The following is a 26,208-nucleotide window of genomic DNA, read 5'->3' as shown; positions in this document are numbered from 1 at the left end:
TATTTATGTATATATATATATATTTTATATATATACACGATCTGACAGTAATAACTGTATTTTAGTTTTACTGTTTGGGTAAGTGATGTGATTGCCATTTAAGAAAACTATAAGGAGAAACCCAGCTAGGATCTACAGTGACTGACTTTTTTCTGTGATGAAATGTATCAGTTTTTCCAGAGGTAAAGTTCATTCAGATTGACACGAAAAAGGCACAAGCTGTATACAATTTTTCTTTAAAACTACAGTTCACTACAATCCCCCAAATATGTACCTTTAAAAAAAAATTCATCACCTAAAGATCATTATTGGTTGGGGTTTGGGACAAATTTAGGCAAGTTCCCACCTGACAAGGAGGGCCTGGAACCCAGCATTAAATCCAGGAAATTATAATTTCACTTTATATATATATATATATATATATATATATATATATATATATTCACTTATTTCACTTTCAAGCAAACCAAATGTTTGAGATTAGGGTGGTGGGAAAGGATAAAGGAATTATTCTGTAAAATGCTTGGATGTTTAAGAAAGAAATTGTTTATTTTGTGCTGGTACTGTTTTCTCTCCACTTTTTTCCCCATTTAAAATTGTCTTCTAATGAGAAGTTCAAGGATTGTTTGGGTTTCAGTAAACTCCTTTGTAATGCCATACAAAGTTTGTGTTTCCACTACCATGGGTGGCCATCCAGAATTGGAATATTGTGAAATATTTAGGTGTAAGAATGGAGATCAATCGTCAGAGCCTTGAGATATCTCCTTTCTAGATTCCAGAACTTAGCAAGAGGAGTAAAGGCACTTGCATCTTGTGTTTAATTACTCCATTAGCAATCAAGGTGATAGTGGTGATGAGTTTGTTGAAAGTACTGTCGTGCTCCCAAATACCTTGGCTATTAACAAATGTATTTTAAAATCATGCTACCCTTGTGTATTGGACATTATTTTCAGTTTGCAGCAGATCAGAAGAAAGGTGATTTTTTTCAGAAGATGTCTTAACTCAGTTGAAGAATACCACATGTAAAAATAAAACTGGGACGATATTTTCAGACCTTATTAATTAGCTACTGAACGAAATTACCTCCTACAAGAAAACTGTAATATCAAAGACTTTCTAATCACTACATCAAATTATAAGGAAAAGTAAATCACTGTTTCCTAGTGTTTTTAAGTATAGTCAGGCAAAATTAGCAATTAAATGGGAGGTTGCCATCCAGATCATCTAAATATGATTAGTTCCCATAAAAGCATATTTTATTTGTGTGCAGTGCAAAAAGTGACACATTACCTTAGGCCAACTGTTGCCAATTTCCTATGAAACCTTTTCTGTGGTGCATTGTTTTGCAGGGAGCATCAGGAGAGCAGTTAATTGGCTGCAAGTCAGAGGGTTCCTAGAAAGGATCACCTTGGTGTGTGTCTGCTCCGTTTTACTCTCATCTGTGTTGGGGCTGATGCATTAAAAATAATGAATACAAATATCCCATTATTCATATTCATGGAGGACTTCTTTATTTTTAGGTACAAGAGCTGACCAAAGAGTGGACGAACAAGTGGAATGAAACCCAAAATATTCTGAAAGTAAGGATTGCTGAAAGGAGGCATTTAAAGTTGGCAAACAGGTTACCATTTTTCGGAGACAGCTACAGTATGTCCTCCAAATACAATAGAAGTGGAGTTGTTTATTGTGGGTTTGGTGGTGGGGTGGGTGTTTGAATTCTTGGGAACAGGGGTAAATAGTTGTTCCATACTTGTGTATTTTACACATTTAGGGAAGGTATTTTGACTCACCCCCCTGCTTGATCTTTTCTACTTTTGGCTCAGCAAAAAAAACAGAAGTTTATTGAATATACAAGTACATACAATTTGCCTTTTGGCTTTGGTTAAAACTAATATGAAAATGATTCATCTAATGGAAAAAAATCACATCTCCCAGAAGAACTGGCATCTTCATAGAATTCACTTATGCAGCCTGGTTCCGGTTCAACAATTGCTGAACAATTTTTTTTTTTTTTTTTAGTGGACCTCTTCCTCTACTTTAAAAATGCTAGACAGAGATTCATTCAATCATATTTATTGAGCTCTTACTGTGTACAAAGTACTGTACTAATAATGCAAATCCAAGAGAAACTATTGAAAGAAGGCCTTCCAGTGTCAGCAACCATTTTTTTTCCTAATGCAAGCATAAACTATTCTTTCGTTTCTGATTCTTGCATGTTTAAGACCAACTGCCTAGGATGGCTGAAAAATGGTTATAGTGTTTGAAGTGTTGGTAACATGGATCTTTGAAGTTTGGCTTACTCCTGTCTGTGATCATAGGCAAGACAGTTCAGAAACTTTGGTCTTTGGATTTGTAGAGGAAGCTTATTCAGAACTGAGTTCATTGTTACCTGCTCAGCATATTGTTTGGAGTCCTACTTCCTGCTTCTTTCTTTTACTAGTGGAATGAAGAGGTCGTCAACATTAACATGATAGCAGAGGGCTTTAACCTTTGGGATTAGTTTTTGCAGTCGGGGTTGGGTGATTTGCTAAATGCTGTTTCTTTTCTAAAAGCCGTTGTCAAGAAAATCGTGTTGAATTGTGCAGAACCTTCGAAGTTATTCTCTACCCTTCATATTGGGCATGCAGTTTAAGTTGGGTATGCTGCATTGTGTAATACTCGGGCTAAATTAGAATTCCTGGAGCTCAGAGATGACATTGTGCACTGAGCAATCTGGCTGTGTAAGGAAGCAAGACACCTAGGTAGATGCCATACATCAATTTTCTCTTTCCTTTCATGATGTTTGATAGTCTGTGGTCTTTTCTTTGCCTAGAACAGCCAAGCACCCTGTTTGAACACCTATTTTGGTGTTGGAGCTATTCCAGGGCCGTTAGCTCATTTTAAGGATTTTGAGAGATGAAGCCTGTGGATCTTAGTTTTTAACCAGATTATCTCAAGTGCAGGCTAATTTCAGGTGCGCTTTTGCTATTGTGAAGAGTGGAAAAAAAATCCTTGGTTATCTGTACTTTGAAGGTCAGTGGATGCCTAATACCTACTGACATAGGAGGTCATCCTAACAAGCAGATTTAAGCTTTTTATCTGGTTTACTAGTGCAATATTTCTCCAGATCACTGCTCCAGAGTGCCACACTGCTTCTGCAAGAAATCTGTGAGCCCCACGTGGCACAATCTGATTACCTTGTATCTATCCCAGTGCTTAGAACAGTGCTTGGCACATAGTAAGCACTTAACAAATACCATCATTATTATTATTATTATTATTATAAATCTGTGGAGCACCTAAATACTGTATTTACCTTTAACATCATAATAGGCCACAAAGCTAAGTTGACCTCTGCTATTGACTCCATTTTCCATAAATCTTATTTGTTCATGATTTTGTCACAAGCTTAAACATGAGGAAGAAAAATTACAGTACAAGGATGCCAAGGGTTACAGTAAAGGCTGCTAATATTGGAGACTTTTCCATTCCATTTGCCCACTAAGCCCAATTTGGATTTTTGATGGGATTTTTACTTGAAATATATGTTATTTTCATTACATTTAATATCCTTAAATCTTGGCATATCTTATTGCAGGTAGAAATGAGAGAGGTTGCCTATTATATGATAAGCATGTAACCTGGGTGATTGGTAGGTGAGTCACCAGAAAACTGAATTATATTGGGCTGGGGGAGCTGGAAAACTGAGGAGAGAGGAAGGAAGGGAATCTATACTTGCAAGGCGACCTCTTCATCACCTTCTATAATTCTCACTTTAACAAGTAGTTCCCTCCCCAGGGAACTACACTCCCATTAGGAGAGGTGTAAAATTTAAATAGACAGTATGGTGGAAAAGCATATCTTGCCAGTTTCTCTTATCTTATATTAAATGCAGTGGCATGAGGTGGATTTTAAAGTGTCATGCAGTAAGAACAGTAGTTTTCTGGTTTTCCATAGTACCCAATAGTAAGGAACGAAACAGGACACCAATAGTAACAGTCATCGTTTTTATTGTTTTTTTTAAAGGTTATGGCTGTGATGCTGATGTCCTATCTTTGGTCTCTATTAATCTTCCCTGTTACCCCTACTTCTTCCCCAGCAACTCCCCAGAAGCTCAAAGGAACCAAGCTTTATGCTCCTCTGGGCATCAGCACCACTCCTGTCTGTTTCTCCTGGCCTAAACATTACTATTTCTGCACTAAGCTATTTTAACACATGACAAGTTGAGATGGTTTGCTAAGCCATGGCCTTGGTGTCACGCAAGCAAGCAGGATAGAAATGGATGTGTTGGGTAGAAATACTGTACTCCCATGGCATGGCATGAGATTAGAAGGCATGTTTATACTTCCAAAAAGTGTAAGCATAGTGAAAGCCCAATCTACTAGGCATTTTACCGAATGACATTTTGCAAATTTTAGTAGGCTGTGCATTTCTCGTTGCTGATGAAATGCTGTTTTTAGATGAGATGCATAGGTACTTTAAGCCAGATTGAGAAATGTAAATAGTGAAGTACATTTATTTGGATTTTCATTGGCATGGATCCCACTAATCTAGAATTTATGATGATTTGGATAGGCTATTCACTCTGGTTTCTTCCTTTCCTATTCCTCTCCAGCATAGATCAAAGCTATCCTTCCTTTACCAGCATTAGGAAAGGGATAAAGGAAGACAAGTTTGTTCCACAGTAGGTTAAAACAATTTCAGGAGATAGGCAAAGAGGTAAGGGGAGAGAGATATGCATATAGACTCCTGAATTTGCAGCTGTCCTAGGAAGATGTCAAAAAAAGGTTATTTCACCTTACAATACTACTGTCAAATTGGATTTTAAAAATATTTCAGCAATCAATGCCTCCTTCGTTAGTCTGACGAGTAAGTTTTTACTGTACCTTAATGGCTCAAGGGTGACTTGAATATAAATGTGCTGTTTTCTTTCGGTTTTTTAAACACTTTCAGTTGAGATAATTTTCATCAGGGAATCCAGAATCAAAGCACTTGTAACCAGACCATTTCTAAATGCTTTTGGCTAGTGGCTAGGTCGTCTTATTAGAGCGCTGCTGTGGAGTGCTGAGTTCCCCTCAAAGCTTACTATTTGCTAATCAATTTATACTCTCCTAATTTCAGGGGCAGAGTTAAAACATTTGTAAAGGGCTTTGAGTTCCTTTGCAAAGCAGCACTACAGAACTTGGTTCCATCAATCACTTGTATTTTTTGAGTGCTTCTACTGTGTGCAGTGCTCTGTACTAAGCAGTTGAGAATGTACAATTCAACTGAGTTGGTAGACATGTTCCTTGCCCACAACAAGCTTACAGTTGAGAGGGAGATTTTATCCAAGTCCCTTGACTACAAGCAGCCCCTTGCACTTTGCTCCTCTGCCAGCCTACTCACTGAACTTTGATCTTGTCTATCTTGCCACCGACCTCTTGTCCACATCCAGCTTCTGGCCTGGAACGCCCTTCCCTCCTTCGTATCTGACAGACAAGTTACTCTCCCTATCTTCAAAGTCTTATTGAGGGCACATTTTCTCCAAGAGGCCTTCCCTGACTAAGCCCTCATTTGCTCTTTTCCCACTCCCTCTGCGTCACCCTGATATGCCCCCTGTATTCATCCCACAGTACATATCTGTAATGTATATATAGTGTGTCCGTCTCCCCCTCTAGATTCTAAGTTTGTTATAGGCAGGGAATGTGTCTACCAAGGCTATTATAGTGTCCTCTCCCAAGTGCTTACTACAGTGTTCTGAACACAGTAAGTGCTCAGTAAATTTGACTGATTGATTGAAGTCCCTAATCTAGGTCTGGATACAGTGTTCCATTCAAGAGACTTCTCTTGTAGACTGAAACTAGCAGTTTGAGTCAGTCAGTCAATCGTATTTGAGGTACAATCGTAGTTTGAGGTAAGCGAAAGAACAGAAATGCAGAAAGCCACAGCCTTGTGTTGTTTTAGCCACTCTAAGGGAACAGGGTGTCTCTATTGCAAGTTCCTCCCCCTTATCTGACAGACACTACTCTTTCTACCTTCCAGGCCCTGTGAAAATGACATCTCCAAGAGGCCTTCTTTGACTAAGCCCTCATTTCCCCTATTCTCCCTCCCTTCTGTGTCACCTGTGCACTCAGACCCCTTACTTGATAGTCACCCCTTCCTCAGCATCACAGCTCTTATGTACCTATCCGTACACTCTGCTATTTCCCTGTTCTGTAATTTATTTTAATGTCTGCCTTCCCGGCTAGGCTGTAAGCACTTTGTGGGCAGGGATTGGGTCTACCAACTCTATTGTATCGGATCTTCCCAAAGCTTAATATGGTGCTGTGCGCTCAGTAAGAAACCCAGTGAATACCATTGATTAATTGGTTGTGACCCATTTTTTTGATCGGATAAGTGTATAGTTATTTTATTTAGTCTTGAGAAGAACAGATTACAATCTCTTTTTTTAATGCTATAACATCCCTGTGTTCAAGCCAGCTAGATCATAAATTGAATGAGTTGTGGTCCAAATGCAGTCTGTTAGACTTTTGTGGGTCTATAAATAGTGCTTATAGGATTACTTAGCTACTTGGAATTTGGCACATTAACATAAAATACCTCTTAGTTTGGCCACCTTGCCAGGGTGCTCTTAGAATATTGACAAAGGGCCTCTCTTTTTTTTCCTTGTTGATGTCTGTGCATCTGAGAAGTTACTGTTCTGGTAAATCTAGCCCAAATCCAGCCGGGAGTTGATTTCTAAGGCCCCCAGTGAAGGAATTCACTACTACCCTTGGTAGATCATTGTAGTGGCTATCTAGCAGCCAAGTTGGCTTATGAAGCGCAGTGATTGACTTGAAGGATCCTTATTTCGTCTGGCTCTCCACAAATATATTAAGCATCGTCCTGGGTGAATTCAAAAGTGACTCTAAAAATAAGAAGAATTACCAGAACTTTCCTCCCTCTCTACTACTTGCCGGATTTGAATAATTTCATATTGATTTATTTTCTGGGCATTCCTTTTTGATTCGTCTAAGCTGGCATTTTCAAAGTATTGTAAAAGGCCCAAGGGTGTGCTATGTGATTTCCAAAAAAAACTCTGTTAGTTCTGTGCTTCAAAAATAAATCACCAGCAATTTGGAGGGCAGTGTTGAACTGGAAACTGCCTGGCAGATGGCATGACAGAATGGGCCAATTCAGTTTAATGTCTGTCCAAAGATTGAACTGGGAATGAGCAGTTACCTATTCCTCAGAGGTTTGGGTTTCAAGTTCACCCACATTAAGGTTTTGTAGTTTATGTGGATTACCTGGCCCTGTTAAGGAAAACTTCAATTACTCCCTTGTTAAACTTAATTCCGTCCATCCACTATAACCCAGAGTGCTATGACTGTTGCTTATGGGAACAAGAACGGTGGGGCATGTTGAATATTGAAATGGTAATTATGGAGTTTTAATCAAAATTGTACTAATACTTTAAGTCCCCGCTGAGGAAAAAATGCAAAGTTGTGAAAATCCTTCAAACAATAAAAAGATTCACCCATGTAAAGGAAATTTGCTTTTTGGATTTGGATTCTTTCATAACTTTCTGGCACCTGGTATGAGAAAATAGAGTAGTGCTCTTTATCTACCTAGAATACAGGCATGTTTTGTGGGTTAAATGCATCTGTTTATATAGTCCATAGTGGCAGGCATTCTTGTATTAGTTTCATTTTCAGGAGAAAATACAATTTGGAAAAACTCTTGCCTTTAGGTAGGTAAAAACTTATAAAAGATGGTTAATATCCTATTTTATGTTTGTGTGGAAGCCTGGTGAATGTCTTTGGAAGCTGTGTTAATAACCAGGGGCTCTTCACAGCAGGCAGACAGGCTGACACATCGTTCAGGCCTAAAGAACATGCTCCCACGTAGCGGGCAAACCAGTCAACAGGAAATCTCCTGGGGAGGCAAATTTTCTCTGATTTGTTTCTGGAAAACATACCTTAAAGCCAAGAACCACCTCTGCTGTGGCCTCAGTTAGGCACACTTAATCCCTTCACTTTCTGGGCATGGAATTCACAGCTGAGTTTCCTTATGAATTTTGTTTTTATTTTCAATCAATCTATCTTATTGAGCGCTTTCTGTGTGCAGAGCACTATACTAATCTCTTGGTAGAGTACAAAATAACAGAGTTGGTAGATTCCCTGCTCACAACGAGCTTACTGTCTAGAGGGAGTTTTGGGAAATTAGCCTATCCTAGATCTGGAGGCAGACCTTTTTTAAATCCATTAACGCTGTGCCTCATTTATGAACCGCTGTTTGAGCCGTCCCAGCTCAAATTTTTGACTTCAAGTATCACTGCCAGTTTATGGTTATGTAAATTAAGAATGTGAAGTACTTAAGTCTTTTTTTCTGACTCTTTCTAGGTTAATATATATGACTGATTATACATATCATTTCAACCTTTGTTCTCATAGTCAGGAAGGTATCAGATTCACATGTTGGTAACCATCAATTTTGGATATTTCTATTCTGAAGGACTATGGGAAAGATCTATAATGCAGTCCAAAAATAAATTTAAAGCATGACTGTAAACTTTTTCAGGGCAGGAACTTTTTCTAGGTTTGTTGCATTCTCCCATGTGCTTATAGAAGCTTTCAGTAGTAATCTTAATAGATTAGTCGTCTTTGAAGCATTTCTTCTTTCTAGTTGTTTACTTTTACTTCATTTCAGATACGGTCAATGAGCTGAAGAATAGAATTGGGTTTAAGGGAGAAGGCAGACAAATTTTTTCCTGATGCATCATTATTTTAATACCTGTTTTGGAGAACTTGATTTTATGATTCACTAATTCTGATTTCACCTGGTGAAGTGTGAGAAATGTTGCTTGAAAGCAGACTTATAAGATGTAAATATTTTGTAAAAAAGAGGAACTCCCCTTTATAGTTGAAAGTTAGCATAATTCTTATGCACTTCAATGCATTTTCTTTTTCTCCTTTAGATTACTCATTTAAAAATCGGCTCTAAATATGCATATTTACTTCTCCAGTTATTTTTCCTATGTCATCTTGAATCTGATTCAATTTCCAATTGACCTCTTCAGCATTAAGCTTTAAACTCAAGTCTCCCTAGCAACAGAATCTATGAAAGATAAGTTTGAGTTGCAGAACATTAATAAGGCAGCAGCTAGCATTGAGATGGTGGTTAGCTAGCTTCCCAGCTGATTTTTTTTCCCTTTTCATTATTTAAAGGTGATAACAATGTCCCTCAATTCCAGACAGAAAATTTTAAGTATATCAGTAAGCATCAGCCTGATGAGATAGTTAGTGTAAGTATATAAAAAAGAACATTACAGATTCACGTAACATAAATATTTATTTTCAGGAATTCCAATTCCTGCCAGAGGGGCAGGCCGATAAATTTCCCATTAACAGAGAACACATCATTATCATCATCACCACCTCCTTTCTCCTTTCCTCTCTACTCTCCTTCTTTTTCACTGTCCATCATGACAAAGGCATGAGCTGGAGATAAATAACTTTTCTAGGGAAGCACCTTGCATCTATCATAATCCAGGGAAGTGAGTCCACATTATTATGACTTCATTAGGTATGACTTCAGAGAAGCAGCATGGCTCAGTGGAAAGAGCACGGGCTGTGGAGTCAGAGGTTATGGGTTCAAATCCCGGCTCCGGCAACTGTCAGCGGTGTGACTTTGGGCAAGTCACTTAACTTCTCTTGGCCTCAGTTACCTCATCTGTAAAATGGGGATTAAGACTGTGAACCCCCCAGGGGGCAACCTGATCACCTTGTAACCTCCCCAGTGCTTAGAAAAGTGCTTTGCACGTAGTAAGCGCTTAATAAATGCCATCATTATTATTCTATTTGTGGGAAAGTAAAAGTGATCCTACCACCCAAGTGTATTATTGAATGCTTACTGGGTGCAGAGCATGCAGTATAACAGAGTTGTTGACATGTGCCCTATCCACAATGACCTAAAAATTTAGAGGGGGAGATAGATAAGTTGTGAATGTGTATGTATGTGCTGTGGGGCTGAGGGTGGAGTGAATAAAGGGTGCAAATCCAAGGGCAACAGTGACCCAGAAGACAGTAGCAGAAGAGGAAGTGAGATTTAGTCAGGGAAGGCCACTTGGAGAAGATGTGCTTTTAAGAAGGAGGGAGAGTGATCGTCTGTCAGTTTGAAGGGGGAAGGAATTCCAGGCAAGAGGGAGGATGTGGGCGAGGGGTTGGTGGCGTGATAGACGGGATCAGGGTACACAGTGAGTAGGTTGGCACTACAGGGATGAAGTGTGCGGTCTGGGTTGTAGTCAAAAAGCAGAAGGGGATAAAGTGATTGAGTGCTCGAAAGCCAATGGTAAGGAGTTTCTGTTTGATGCAGAGGTGGTTAGACAACCACTGGAGTCCTTCAGGCTTATTTATTGAGTGCTTACTGTGTGCAGAGCACTGTACTAAGTGCTTGGGAGAGTACAATGTAACAATAACCAGACATATTACCTGCCCACAATGAGCTTACAGTCTAGGTGGGGAGATGGCTGTTAAATAAGGAAGGACTCAATTCAGATCATAAGAACCGCTCATTTCTAGAACATCCCTGGAGGAAATTATATGAATCCCAAAGTTGGGACTGAACAGTTTTGAAGAAAAGTGATCCAGGCACCAGAATGAAGTGTGTATTTAAGGCGGGAGAGACAGGTCAGCAAGAAGGCTGATGCAGTAATCGAAGAGGGATAGGATAAGTGCTTGGATTAATGTGGTAGCAGTTTGGATACAGAGGAAAGGACTCTCCTGGATTGGCTCACCCAGGAAAAACAGTGGCAGTGATGGTTCTCTGAATATCAGGTACTGACCCTGGGGTCCATGGCCCATTTTGGCTTATCTTGTCCTGATTTTTCTGTTTTGTAAGGAGCTTTTCCTGTGATTCGGCTCCTGCTTTAAATAACTCTTACCAGTTGAATATTTCATATGGCTCTTTGAAGGGCATTTAACAACCCTTATTATCCTCTGTGAGAGAGATTCTGTGTTTATTTTTTCACTGCTGCTTGCTTATCTTCTATCTGCAGCCCATAAAAATGTTGTTCACTATTGATTTAGAGAATATATTTGTTCACTACTCCGTATTGCATCTTGAAAATTTGGCTCATAAGTCTTTATGTAGCAAGAACAATACCCAAGTTTTCCGCAAGAATGAACCCTTTTAGCATTTTTATTATTCTTGTCAAGCTTCTCTAGAATTCATTTGTCCTTCTAATAAAGACTGTAGAAAGAATGCATTAAAATCATCCTTGAGTGTTAGGATTATTTCTTATGTGCTATAACCTTTGTCCTTATTTGCATAACACAAAGGATGCAATTTATAGGCTTTCACTCCCTCCCTGCTACCCATACATTCTTTTCCTTTTGTGTTTTGTCTGCACACTCAGTAAAATATGAAAAATCCACAAACTTCCTAAACTTATAGCGCCAGATACCCTGTACCTAACAGGGATCTGCTGCTTGTGTTTTCTTGAATCGCCTTGCTCCTCCCCTCTAATTTCGATCAGATTGAACAGGGATTCTGATAGTAATAGTATTTATTAAGCACTTACTGTGTGCAGAGTGCTAGACTAAGCACTGGGAAAGAGTAGACAAGTGGGGATTAGACAAGGTCGCTGGCCCTCAAGGGACCCACAATCTAAAACAGCTCGTTATGGGCAGGAAACATGTCTACCAATTCTGTATTGTACACTCTCAAGTCCTTACTACAGTGTTCTGAATGTAATAAGCACTCAATACCATTGATTAAAAAGGGAAAAGGGGACTGGTGACCGGCACAGAAGGAGAGATGAAACAAAACCCGAAGACCTGGACAGTTTCACAAATGAAAAAGAAAGATCAGTAGGGTTATGTGGGTAGAGGAACAGAATTTCAAGCTTCTCACGGCTCAGGGTCCACAGTCATAACCGCAGCCGGGGTTTCAGCCACAGCGGCCACTTCATGGTCTTCCTGAGGTCTTGTGGATTTTGGCATGTTGATCTAACTACCTTGTATCACTCAATGCTTGGCATATAATAAGTGCTTAACAAATACCACAGTGGCTATTTTGATGTCCCATCCTCCATCTCTGTGGCCCCACACACCCAGGCTGGGGCCTGCCCCTTCTCTGTTTATGAGCAGGTGCTCAGCCTGCAGCTCTTCAGCCTATTTGCTGATTATAGGTCTCTGGGGCAGTTTCTCCCTAAACTGGGATCTAACTCTGTGGAGCACTGCACGAGCTTGGACTGACAGAGTTAGTTTTGAGCCTGGGTAGCTTTTACCCATGTACTTCTGCCTGGGACTCATATTGCGCATAAAGAGAGGTGGGGAGGGCATGTTAGATGTACTTCATAAATCTTCTGTTAAGGACAAATGAGAACACATAAATGCATGTTCCCTTTTTGGGAGTCTCTGTGACTCCCGAGGGATTTCACGGGAGGATATTGTGAGTTGATCACGCAGGTCTTTGATCATCTATAAAAGCTGGTTTTCTCTTTAACTTTTACCCTGGCCACAAACCTTTTCTTAAAAAAGAAACAATTGGGGATTTGGTTAATACTACTACTACTACTACTACTACTACTACTAATAACAGTGATGTTATTTGTTAAGCGCTTACTATGTGCCAAGCACTGTTCTAAGTGCTGGGATAGATTCAAAGTAATCAGGTTGTCCCACGTGGGGCTGTCAGTCTTAATCTTCATTTTATAGATGAGGCAACTGAGGCACAGAGAAGTTGTGACTTGCCCAAGGTCACACAGCAGACAACTGGCTGAGCCAGGATTAGAACCCATGACCTGACTCCCAAGCCCAGGCTCTTTCCATTGAGCCACCCTGCTTCTACTGCTGGATTCCAAAGTTTTCAGTGCTTTGCAGGTTTCTTGAATGATGCTCACAGGGAGGAATCAGGACTTCATTCTCAGGCTCCTAAAATCAGATTTTGCCAAACTCTACAGTTTCTTTCCCTTTTTCAGTGTCTGGCATGGTTTCCACTGTCTCATTCAAGCACTTGGCTACTTATGTTAGATATGGTCCATAGTCTGAAATCCATATAAAAAAGCTGCCAGATACCCAGTTCATCCATTATGTGGTCCCAAGTGTGATCTTCTCTAACTGATGTTGCATAATTCTGACTTTCACTGCAGGCAACACTCTTCTGAATTCCTCCTAACCCTTCTGTATTCAACAGCAACTTTCTGCCACTTGATGTTACCGTCAAACCCTGGGATAGTACCCTGAGCAAAACTGAAACTTGTCTCCTGGAGATTCTCCCAACTAATGTAGAATCTTGGGTTTCGATATATGATCTGTTCTCTTGAATTTGAGTTTGTCTCAACCTGATTTGTACTTAAACTGTATATTCCTCGAAATCATGAAGTAGTTCAGAATGAATATTTTGGTGTACCTCAGAGGCCCCTCACCTTATCCTCTGGCCATTTTCTTAACAATCTACTGGGACATGTTCCCATTTTTGCCATACCAACGAATGGATGATACGTGAGCCTGTTGGTGGGTAGGGATTGTCTATTTGTTCCCAAATTGTACTTTCCAAGTGCTTAGTATGGTGCTCTGCACACAGTAAGTGCTCAATAAATAAGATTGAATGAATATTAAAGGATGATATAAAACACCAACAGCAGGAAAGGAACAGTTTGTATTTTGTTGCACATCCCTGTTTTGAAGTCTAAAGTAGATTTTGTCCACTGCAAAAAGCCCCATCTGCTCTGTTACCTCCGTAAATGTCAAGACAAGATTTGCTCTTTATAAGACAAGGCTGGTTTTTATTGGTTTGTATTTCTTTGCATGTTTTATTATTCTTTCCTTAATAATGACTCTTTGATTTTGCTTACCACCAAAGTCAGACTTAATGGTCTCTAACCCCTCTCTAGTCTTTTTCTTAAACAATGGGCTTATATTTATTTCCCTTGGTACACTTTCTCTCTCCAACATGCTGTTAACATTTGTGAGTTTGTTTAATAGCTGTTTTCTCTTTGGCCTCCTTGTCTTTCACTCTTTACAAAGGTTTTGCTGAAAAAGAGCCATTCTTTCCGTGATAGCAGGTTGCCATGATGGCCTGCTCTCAGCATTTAATTGGTAGTTTTCGGGTGGATGCAGATTTGTCTGAGGCTTTGGTTAACTGCTCCCAAAATGTTTCTTCTGTCTTCTTGGTCCTAATTTTTGTTCTAGTAGTTTTTCATTTTAACAAGTGCAAAAACATGAAGTATGCTTAATGGTATAACTGATCTGTAAGGAATATGGGCATGAGTATCATCACAGGAAGAAAAACACGTGTAAGGGGGAAGCCCCACCCTTTACACAGTTTTTCTCATCATTTTAGGCCGTGCCTTATTCTGCTCTGAAATTGCAGTAGGTTTAATTGTCCTTTGCCCTTAGCCTGGATCTCTCAATGTTTAAAAATTTGAATTCTCAAACCTAATATACCAAGATTCACCTGACTCCTTACTATTTATTAGTTCACGTCCCACATTCAGTCTGGCTCCAAAATTTGCCGGTTCTTCACTATAGCGGGGATTAGGGAATGCGTTTGCTAATTCTGCTGTAATGTTTTCTCCCAAGCACTTAGTACAGTGCTCTGCACATAGTAAGTGCTTAATAAATACCATTGCTTCACTGGTTATAAATCTTTTGAAATATACCCCATCTAGCACGTAGCCCCTTCTTACTTACCATCTAGTCTTATCTAAGCTTCCCTTCCTCCCTTTCCCCCTTCCCCCCATTTCTCTCATTTTCCCTGCACACTGCGGTTTCCTCTCCCTTCACAAATTCTCATGCCCATGCACACACTCAGAAGTCCTCACTAGGCGCTGTGTTCCCTTCTTGTGTAAAGCTGGAATTGCAATTGCTGCAGTAAGTAATGAAAGAAAAGTCAGTGGTTGTCTTGAAGCCTGGAGATTTGCACTGCTGCTTCTTTTTGGGCTCCCCAGAGTTCCCAATGTCTGTCCCCAATATTTGCTGTGTGGTCTTTTGAAGTACCCCCAGCACCCCCTCTTCCTCAGTGGTTCAAGGACCTTCGATAGCTTTTGCTCTGCACCACTACAAGGATTTCCCCTTCCTTTCCGCACCTGAAACCAACCCCCTGGAATAAGTCCTCATTCCATCATGGCTGGACTGTTGAAACAGGTCATCTACCTTATGTAAAGCTTCATGTATATGCATATCAAGTGACGAGACAGTAAAAGTGACTATTTTTAATGTGGAATATCCGCTTGCTTTGCTTTCACTTGCTCTTACAGCAAGCAGTTCAAGTGACATGGCCAGCCTTTTAAAAATGTCAAAAATAAAAATTGCATAAAAATATGCAGATTTCCCATTGGGATGCTCTTTCCAACACATTTCATCTTTCAGAGTTAGTCTGATTTCTCATCCCGAGTAGTGAGCTTGGCTGACTGCCTGTGCTAAGATAAGTAAGCCCAAAGGTACTACTGAAGTGACTGAAGAGCTTTTAGCATACAGAATACCTTCCACCTAGTGCATTTAGAAAGAGCAACAGAATGAAATATTAATCTTTTATGTGGTGGCTTTGATCAGGAAAAAGTAGTCCTAAATATGGATCCCAATAATTACCGTTGAATTAATTAGTTCAGCATGTGCTTTAGTTAGGCATCTTTGTTCATCTTATCACATCAGACATTATTCAGCTTGTATGAATTCCATGTCAGGTGTCAAGCCAATTAAAACACAATCCTACTTTGTTCACATTAATTGGTAAAACAGCAAACAATTGTATGAAAAATACATAGCATCTCATTTCTTATTTTAATGTTCTTTTGATGGGAATAAGAGGGTGGTTGAATTTCATTTCTTTAAATATTAACTTTTTTTGAACAAGTAGTAAAATGTCTTAAGCGATTGCCCAACATGTCTCTCCAAAAAATCAACACGAGCATTTCTTTGCCTGGATTTTCAGACTTACAGCTTCCATTGCTGTTTCCATTGAGGTTAAGGTACAGCTGCATTTAACCAAGCTTCTATTGTATCAAAAAATCTTTTTTGTATGTGATCTCCAAATCTTTTGTTCTAGTTTCATGCTGCCCCAAAATATGAGACAGTTGATCAGCTAAGGTTTTTTCAGCTAGTGAAAGGTGTCATTTTGTTACCACTAACAATATCCTGGATTTCTCAGTTCTGAATTTAATGATAATTGGGGTAGCCTCTAATGTAAACGTTTTGTAAGAGAATGCTTTTTGGTTTCCCAGCACTAGATGTCAGTACGGATATGAAAAACTGCTTCCCGGGGATGGTTCAATGAGAGATCTTTAGTCATAAAGTAGTTGAAAAAACATGACCAATATTGTCAAATGGAGGATGCCAAACCTTTGTGGTGGTATCAGTCATGGAGAATTCAGTATAAATATGTGTTCAGAGGGAAAAATCTTGAGGCCAGCCTAAAAAATGTTAACTGAAAGACATTTGTTTATACATTTCTGTAAATTTTCTTTTTTTCCATGTCCCCACTGCTGTGATTGTTTTCCATAACTTACTCCAAAATATCAGGTAGATCTCAAAACTTTCCATAATGGATTCATGTAGTCATCATTTATGATACTTGAAACTGTAAATCCATCTTTGAAAAATCATTTTCTTCCATCATGTTTCCTATTCTGTCCTTTTCCTCGTAAAACCGTACATTATTTTTGTCTTGCCACCCAGTGTTTGGTAGATGAATTTTGCTACTTGAGGAAGTATTACATGTCATCTGTCTACATTTCTCTACAACATAGGCTTTTCATTCATTTAGTCGTTTTTATTGAATGTTTACAGTATGCAGAGCACTGTACAATTGTACTGGGAGAGTACAATATAATTAGAGACATTGCCTAACCACAACGAGCTTACAGTCTTGATGGGGAGACAGACATTAATATAAATTAAAAAATTACAGTACGTACATAGGTGCTGTTGGGGCTGGCGGTGGGGCTGAATAAAGGAATAACTCAGGGTGTTGCAGAAGGGAGTGGGAGAAGAGGGGAGGAGGGCTTAGGGAAGGCCTCTTGGAGATGTATCTTCCGTTTGTCTTTCTGTTTCATGAGCACCATGTATGAACCATAGTCACTCTCAAATGGCAAGAATTGATCACCAACAGTGAGGTTCTGGGAAAACCTATAATTACATTCATTCATTCAATTGTATTTATTGAGTGCTTACTGTGTGCAAAGCACTGTACTAAGCACTTGGGAAGTACAAGTCGGCAACATAGACGGTCCCTACCCGACAACGGGCTCACAGTCTAGAAGGGGGAGACAGACAACAAAACAAAACATGGAGACATGAGGTACAGACCTCAACCTTTCCCCAGCGGAATCGTCCTCTGAATAAAAATACAGTAACCCAGTAACAGTGCTCATAGTAACACAATCTTGCTGATAGGGATATGTAAAGAGAATGTATGATAATCAGTGGTACTTACTGAGCACTTTCAATGCACAGAGCACTGTACTAAGTGCTTGGGAGAGTTCAGTACAATAGAGTTGGTAGGCATGTTTCCTGCCCACAATGAACTTACAGTCTAGAGGAGGAGACAGACATTAATATAAATACTTTATAATAATTTATATAATAACATGATTCTAATATGCAATAAAATGGGGCATTTGAAAGCAGAGAACTACTGTGTGTTAATAATAATTGTGCTATTTATGCACTTACGGTGTTCCAGGCACTGTACTAAATGCTGAGGTGGATACAGGCAAATCAGGTTGGGCACAGTCCCTGTCCCACATGGGGCTCACAGTCTCAAACTCCATTTTACAGATGAGGTAACTGAGGCTCAGAGAAGTTAAGTGATGTGCCCAAGGTCACATAGCAGACAAGTGGCAGAGCTGACATTAGACCCTGTGACCTTCTGACACTCAGGCCTATGCTCTATTCACTATGCCATGCGCTTTTCTAAAGACACATGAAACCCAGTCTCAAGCAAAGTAATACAGCCAGGCCACCTCAAGACATTTTGACCCATAGGTAAAATAGAGACACAGAGGGAATTGAATCATGAGGCAGAAGTTGGAAAGAGAAAAAAGAGATCTAGCCAAATAGTGCCCTATCAAATGGGTAGATTAGCCTGTATGATTGAGCTGGCCCTAGTTATAGCCAAAGAACAAGTGACAACTTACAGTAGGCTATTAGGTTATAACCGGAGCAGGGCAGCCAAGCTACCAGAATTGAAGATCTGCCAAGTGAAAGCATAATATGGCAGAGAGCTGCAAATCAAAATGGTGAGCAAGCCTTTGGGGAGGATGTGGGTAATGGCAGTGGTGGCTAGGGGCGAAGAACAGGAACTCATTAGGCACTCGGTAGATATCATTGCTAATAGTAATTTTACCCAGGATGAGAAAAAAGATTATGAGAAATTAATTCACTGCAAATTTATCTGAAGTAAGAGGTGAACCAGAAGACAACTGGGGTAATAAAACCAGAGCTGGATAGTGTTTCCAGGAGAAAGGAGTGATCCATGGTTTTAAAGGTAGGAGTGAGGTAATGGAAGATTAGGATAGAGTGAAGTCCATTAGATTTGGCAAGGAAGTAAGTCATTGGTGACTTTGGAGAGTGCAGTCTCTGAAGAGGGAAGAAATTAATTAATATGTCAAGTGCAGTGGGTCAAAAAGCAAATTGGAGGATGGGAAGTGTAGGCAGTGGAGGCATATAACCAGTATGATGATTTTGGAAAGGAATTGGGAGCAGAAATGGGACAAACAGCTGGAGGGTGCAGTGAGATCCAAATGCCTTTTTTTTTTTTTTTTTTTTTTAGTCATGTAAGATGCAAGCATGTTTGAAGGCAGAGGGAAAGGAGCCATCAGAGGATGAGGGGTTGAATATGGTGGTCAGAGAGGAAGATGAGTGAGAATTTTAGAAAGGTTAGAGGGGATAGGATCAGAGGTACAGATTAAAGGGGTCGATTTTGAAATTGGCAGTAGATCTCTTGAGATGACTGAGAATAGGGAGAGAGTGGGGTGTAGGGGTAAGAGAGAATTGGGGAGGTGAAGTGAAGACTTTGAGGGGTTCATGCTTGATACCATCAGTTTTGTCACACATAATTGTCAAGGTCATTAGCTAACAATAGATGGAGCAGTGATAGCATTGGGGACTCCAGGAGAGATTAAAAGGCCTGGAATAATGAGGAGGGGAGCAATAGTCACAGAAATCAATGAGGAAGGAGAAGTAATGATGCTGAGCAGAAGCGCGGACAGGAATATAGCAAGTGAATTTGAAGTAGGAGAAGTTGGCCTGGTGCCTAGACCAACAGCAAGGTATGGTAATGCACCTAGGGAAAATAATCCAATTACAAGTACCTGATGATGGTCCTAATTAATCAGGAGTCACTGCTGACTGCTCTTTCAGACCTCAGTCAATGCACAGCAACAGCCAAGAACAGATACATGCTAGGAATCATCAGGAAAGGGACAGAAAGCAAAACAATAGGCATAGTTTGGCCACCATAAAAACAAAGGTGGGGATGGATTCCTGCATCTAGAATACCATGTGCAGTTCTGGTCAGACCATTTTGGGAAGGGCTCAGGATAAATGGAGATGATAGAGGAATGGAGAAAGAAGCTCCTTTATGAGGATACATCAAATAAACTAGGACTCCAGGCAAGAAAGATGCAGTCTGAGATGGGGCTCGATTGAAGTCTACAAAATCATGAAGGCATGGAGACAGAATGAAACGGAACCTTTATTCAGCAAATCCCACACCACCACCATAAGGGGACACCTACTGAAGCTTTAAAGTGGAAGATTCAAGATAAAAGGAAATATAGAGCAGCATATGGTTCACATATGGAACCGCTTTACCCAAGAAAATTGTACAGGATGGTTTGGGATGAAGAGGGGAAAAGCTGGGGATGTTAGTTGGCTCATCCTCAAATATGAGGGTGGATGTCAAGGAGGATAACTGTCTGTTTCTTCCAAGAATCTTATTGATACTGTTCCCTCTGCTGCCAGAATATGGGGCTGGGTAGACCATTAGTCTGACCACCAAGTAATGGGATTTCTTTTATTCTTGTGTCAGGATTCCCTCAAAACTCATATTAGCTATTGCTGTCCAATGCTGATTTCCTGGACTTTGTTTCTACTATTGAGGTGTGTTGGTGGCATCAAAAGTGATCTCTTGCCACATCTGACCCACATGTGTTTTGGCACATGAGCCAGAGTAACTCAGTCTACTTGGGCTCTTAGGGATAATATGTCTTTCATCAGTCTTGAGTTTACATCATCTTGTGTTCCTTATATGCATTATTCCATTTTTTTTGCATATTTGCTAATCTACTCGGTGCCTGCCCCCCCCCCCCCCACCCCCAACACACATGGGGAACCTAATTTTTCTTTAGTCTCAGCTTCTCTTGATCTCTCCAGTCAATAGTAGGGCTTTCTGTATATGCCCTTGTTGTTGATGGATTTAAAAAATATTCAGGGGATCGACCTTATTTTTAGAGCTAATCGGTCTCAGCACCAACGATTATCATCTCTCAGCCTTAGCAATCTGGAAATGAACATGTTATGCACGAAGGGAACTGAAGCTGGTGGATCCTCAGATTCAGCATTCAATCATCTATTAGTGTGTACGGGGTTACTTTTAGATAGTATGTTCCAAATGTTGTCAGGATTTTTGTTCCTGCCTAAGAAGGGAAATGTATTACTCATCTTCCATTACAGAATGAAGAGATTCTTGTTGTGCTGTTGAAACACTGAAAATTAATTAAGTTCCTCTCTGGAGTGAGACCATAAAACAAAGGTGGTATCTATAAATCGGGTCCTGCAGGAAGATCCTTCAGCTTAATTTGTTTACAATTCACATCTCCCTTTTTGGATGGGAGCAAGTTGGCTGCCATTAATGATAGTTAAAATCCCACTGGTATATATTTAATTTTCAAACAGAAAACCTCCTTTACATACTAACTACACTGACCCTAAATAATGCTATGGGCAGCTTTAGAGGGCCCAACACCCATTACCTTAAAATGAAGAGCACTCTAAATGCTTCCACTTCAAAATTAAATTAACAGAACCTTTTTTTTAACTGTTGGTATCATAATTACTCTGTGTGAACTCTATTCCATCATTTATTAGAACTTTGTGAGCCCTCAAATTTTATCCTAACAGTAAGGTAACAAGACAATTTCAGAAATAATTTAGTGAACAGCATATAGTTTTTTGTGGTCACAGGAGACCACTAGATTGTAAACTCCTTGAGTGGAGGGATTGTATCTGCTAACATACTCTCCCATGCACTTAGTATAGTGCTCTTCATACGTTAGGAGCTCGATTAAAAGCTGTTGATGGATGGGAGAATAAGGCTTTGTAAATATTTTACAAGCACGCCTGCTTCAATGCCTTGCAAAAATCTATTCATATTTAACTATCTGAAGCTCATGCACTTGTCTTGATACAGGGAAGAATCATTTTATGATATACCTCAGAAGGCAAATATTCAAAAAGACCTTCATAAAAATATGGGTGACCAAAAAAAAAATCACCAAGGTGTTGGTAGCAAGTCACTGGGGCATTTAATGACGGTTTCTACATATTTCTAAGATGCCACATGACACCCCCCCCCCCCCCCCCCCAACTGATCATTATCCTTGTTTGACACTGCCATATAAGAGCTCAGATAACTTAGCATCTACTTAGAGAAGCAGCATGGCTCAGTGGGAAAGAGCACGGGCTTTGGAGTCAGAGGTCATGGGTTCAAATCCCGGCTCTGCCAATTGTCAGCTGTGTGACTTTGGGCAAGTCACTTCTCTGGGCCTCAGTTACCTCATCTGTAAAATGGGGATTAAGACTGTGAGCCCCCCGTGGGACAACCTGATCACCTTGTAACCTCCCCAGCGCTTAGAACAGTGCTTTGCACATAGTAAGCGCTTAATAAATGCCATTATTATTATTATTACTTAGCGACGGGCTGCCCTGCTGCGACTCCAGGCCTTTAGTTGGTGGCAGTGGAGGTGGCTCTTCTCAACCAGCGGGCCCCTTCTGGGAAGGTGGGCTGCCTTGGCTCGGCCCCGACTCCCAGCTCCCTGGCTGTCTTGCACATCCCTGCCATTGGCCATCACTCCCTTCCTTTTGCTGGCGCTCAGTTGATATCATTGATTGAGTGCAACTATTTTTTTAAGGTATGTGTTACGCGTTTACTATGTGCCAGGTGCTGTACTAAGCGCTGGGGTAGTTACAAGGTTGAACACAGTCCGTGTCCCATGTGAGGTTGTCTTAATCCCCATTTTACAGAAGAGGTAACTGAGGCCCAGAGGAGTTAAGCATCTTCCCCAAGGTCACTCAGCGGACAAGTCGCAGAGCTGAGATTCGAACGCAGGTCTTTCTGACTCCCAAGCCCGTGCTCTGTCCCGTGGGCCACACTGCTTCTCAAGTAATATCTGAAGTAGTTAGGCTGACAGAAGAATGAACCATCTTAACCATCCTGAAAATAACCAGTGAAATCTGGAAGAGATGTCAACAGAAGTCACTTAGGGAGGAACAACGCCCATGGATTATATATGGAAATCATGAACCTTGTGTATCAATTACTCTGCAAGAGTGTATATATGTATGCCTAATGAGGTATTTTATGTATGCATACATATGCACCCCACCTTGTAGTTATTATGCTAAATAGCAGTATAAATATAGTCAACTATCATTTATGGAGTGCTCCTATGTGCGTGGTTTAGTGCCAGACATTATGCAGAGTGTTCCCAGGTGTTCTTCCTTTTCTCTAAGGATAGAACAAAATACAAGGCTGAAATTGCAGCAGGACTGATTCAGATTAAGCAAGGAAGAACTACCTAACAAGGGTTGTTTAGTACTGAAATGGCTCCAGTGTGGAGGTGTCTGTTGGATAGTTTGAAATTAGGGCAGAAAACCATCTGCCTGTTTTAGTTGCAGCTCTGCCCAAAGGCTTCACGGGGACTTAGACTGTGAGCCCACTGTTGGGTAGGGACTGTCTCTATATGTTGCCAACTTGTACTTCCCAAGCGCTTAGTACAGTGCTCTGCACACAGTAAGCGCTCAATAAATACGATTGACTACTTTGCCTTTGGAGGTTGACTCACTCCTGTCTGGGAATTATGGTTTCTTTCTCCACTGCATTGCAAATGCTCTACATGCTTGGATCAAGTTTCATGCCATTGGGGTGCTGGTTTAATTTGTTTTAATCCTGTAAAACCTTATAGATTTAGTCAAAAGGAAGGAAACCAATTTCCTACTATGTGAAAATGGAGTTGTGGCGATGGTATTGAGGTGAGATTTACGATGTATTAATACTTTATAACCGTATAACATAATAGTTTGGCAAAATGCACCATTAAAATTGCCTTGATGAAAGCAGAAAGACCTTTAAATTGACTGAATGTAGGATCATTTGCTTTTTTGCAATGCATACGTGTTTTCATAACTGCAGATCTGACAATGCTGTAATCAGACTTGAGTAGTAAGATTAGTGCTCTAATACTGGAGGTACAGTAACTTCAAAATCTTACTTATTTACCAGTATGACATAATCATTCCACTATCTTTAAAACTGAGTTTATAATTGAAAGAAAGGAAAATAAACCGCAATAATTTGGAAATGCAACCTGATTTTTTTTTAGGTGATCTAAAAAAAATAAGCTTATTTGAACTGGAACATATGAAAATTTTGGGAAGAGTTTTAAAAGAATTCAAGCCTATTTTTACTAAAGGACAAGCATTCAAACCAAAGAAATAACGTTTCCTTAAGGCCATACTTTCTAAAGCAGCAGATTTGATTAATTTTCATTGTTAAAAATAGGCTTAGTATTAGATGTATTACATTTAATTCTAAAGTGAATGAAAGTGTCTTTTAGAATAACTAGAAAAATCATACTTTGTATTTATATAGCACCTTTCTTCCAAAGAACTCAAGGCCCTTTACCGAAATTATCTCATTAATTTTGCCACTAGCCCTTCACAGTAAATAGGGATTGGACGACTCCTGGTATTTAGATTAATGTCCCATACAATGGGAAATGTTTCAAATCCAATTTTTTTTTAAAAAGTGGTCATTTTCTTCAGCTACGTGACAGACTCCAATACATCATATTGTATAAAAGTTTGAAGAAATTAATCATAGTTCACCAAGACCAGATTTCCTGAAACATACAGCATGTTTCCAGAAATGCTATCAGAACATAACTTATGTAACCTTCCTTGTTTAAATTTGATATGGAGGTCTCTTTTTGATAATGGCCTTATTTAGAGAAGCAGCATAACCTCGTGGAAAGAGCATGGGCTTGGGAGTTAGAGGACCTGGATTCTAATGGCAACTCTGCCACTGGTCTGCTGTGTGACCTTGGACAAGTCACTTAAACTTGTCTGCGCCTCAGTTCCTCATCTGCAAAATGGGGATTCAGTATCTGTTCTCCCTCCCACTTAGATGGTAAGTCCCATACGGGACAGGGAGTGTGCCTGTCCTGATTTACTTGTGTCTACCCCAGAGTTTAGAACAGGGCTTTACACATAGTAAATGCTTGAATATCACAATTATTATTTTTGTATGAAATGAAATTGATAAACAATTTGCGAAAACAGTCATTGTAGGAAAGCAAAATGAGGATTACAGGGTGTCCAACTGCTCCTAATTAATTTTTTTTCCAAAGGCTAGATATGCAATTTTTCCATTATGTTTACTCCATTTTTCCAATACTGGCTTATTTGTCCAATTATTTATGCCACATCTGTCATTTTAATGGACTCTGATTTTTAGGAGTGGTTGCTGCTCATGTGAGCCTCGGCCACAGCATTTTAGCCGGGGAGCTGTTGTACAGCAAAATGACATTTTTCTGACATTGGTTGAAGCAGCATCTTTAATGGTTTTTCTTAATTGATGAGGGTGGTTTGGCCTGGGGCAATCGGAACAAGCAAAATCAGATTGTGAAATTTCCTCATAGCTGTGGTTTGCTTTCATGGCTTCAAGACTGTACTTTAAGAACAGAGAAAAGCATTTAATAGTCACTTTTGGCAGTTTTATTGAATCTGTGGGCTAACATGGCCACCAAGTGGGTTTGGTCATATACGTAATAAAATACTGAAACACTAGCTTGTGTGAGTTTGTCTCAGTGAATGCAGCCACTGTGCCTGCGTTCTCAAGACCACGCTTGTCTAAGTCATCTAGTAGCTCACCGCAAAATCCGATACTCTGCTTGGTTTGTTGAGAGAAACCTTGATTCTGCCTCTACACCCTGGAAATGGGCCTGGTCAGCTCTGTAGAAAGTGCATTTTGTCTAACAGGACTCTTGCTAAACCCCATTGTGATGGCTGTGGAATCTTGCTGGCCTCCTGTCTCTCCCCACTCCAGTCCATACTTTGCACTGCTGCATGGATCATTTATCAACAAAAATGGTCAATCCATGTCTCCCCACTCCTCAAGAACCTCCAATGGCTGCCCATCCACCTCCTCATCAAAGAGAAACTCCTTACTGTTGGTTTTAAAGCACTCAATCAGCTCATCCCATCCTACTTCACCTCACTGATCTCCTACTAGAGCTCAGAATGCATGCTCCACTCCTCTGGTGCCAGCTTAGTCACAGTGACCACTGACCCCTTTCCCACATCCTCGCCATAGCCTGGAACTCCCTCCTCCTCCATATACACGAGACCACCCCTCTCTCCACCTTCAGAGCACAATTAAGGTCACGTCCAGCGCTTAGAACAGTGCTTTGCACATAGTAAGCGCTTAATAAATGCCATCATCATCATCTCCATTAAGCCTTCCCTGATTAAACCCACTTTTCCCTGACTTGCCCTCCCTTCTGCGATGTTTATACACTTGGATCTGTGACCTTTGGACATCTATTTGCCCCACCCCAACTCCACAACAGTTATGTACATATCTTTAAATTATTTATTATAAATTATGTATTAATTCATATTAATGTCTGTCTTCCCCTCTAGACTGTAAGCTCATTATGGGCAGGAAATGTCTGATTTTTTTCTTGTACTTTCGCAGGCTCTTAGAACAGTGCTCTGCACACAGCTCTCAATAAATGCCACTGATTGACTGATTTACAAGGTCATCGAGAATGTTTGGCCTTGACAGACATGTTGTTTGTTGCTTCTCTTTGTCCTTGGCCACCAGGATGAAATCATGTCTTTCAGCTGCTACTCTGAAGTTGTGAAAATGACCCTGTATTGTCCACAGTATTCTCTCTATTCTCAGTAGTCGCAGTTTTTGAGAATCTATTTGTTGAGTTGTTTTGGGTTTTTTTTTTTTGTGCTTACTTTGTGTCAGAAACTGTTC

General features: G+C 40.1%; 1 protein-coding gene across 6 annotated transcripts in view; it reads left to right on the top strand.

Annotated features, from left to right (window-relative positions):
• KIF16B (kinesin family member 16B) overlaps positions 1-26,208 on the top strand; it is a 215,270-nt gene that overhangs the window by 41,808 nt on the left and 147,254 nt on the right. For all 6 annotated transcript variants that reach the window (XR_005452325.1, XM_038751766.1, XM_038751765.1 and 3 more), the window contains exon 12: positions 1,521-1,580. Coding sequence is in view for 5 of the 6 variants with exons in the window: in XM_038751766.1 (XP_038607694.1) it covers positions 1,521-1,580 (60 nt within the window). In the remaining variant the exon portion in view is untranslated. The remainder of the gene's footprint in view (positions 1-1,520; positions 1,581-26,208) is intronic.

Source organism: Tachyglossus aculeatus, chromosome 9 (genome assembly GCF_015852505.1).
Source record: "Tachyglossus aculeatus isolate mTacAcu1 chromosome 9, mTacAcu1.pri, whole genome shotgun sequence".
Taxonomy (NCBI): domain Eukaryota; kingdom Metazoa; phylum Chordata; class Mammalia; order Monotremata; family Tachyglossidae; genus Tachyglossus; species Tachyglossus aculeatus.
This window is presented reverse-complemented; position numbering and strand designations above follow the sequence as displayed.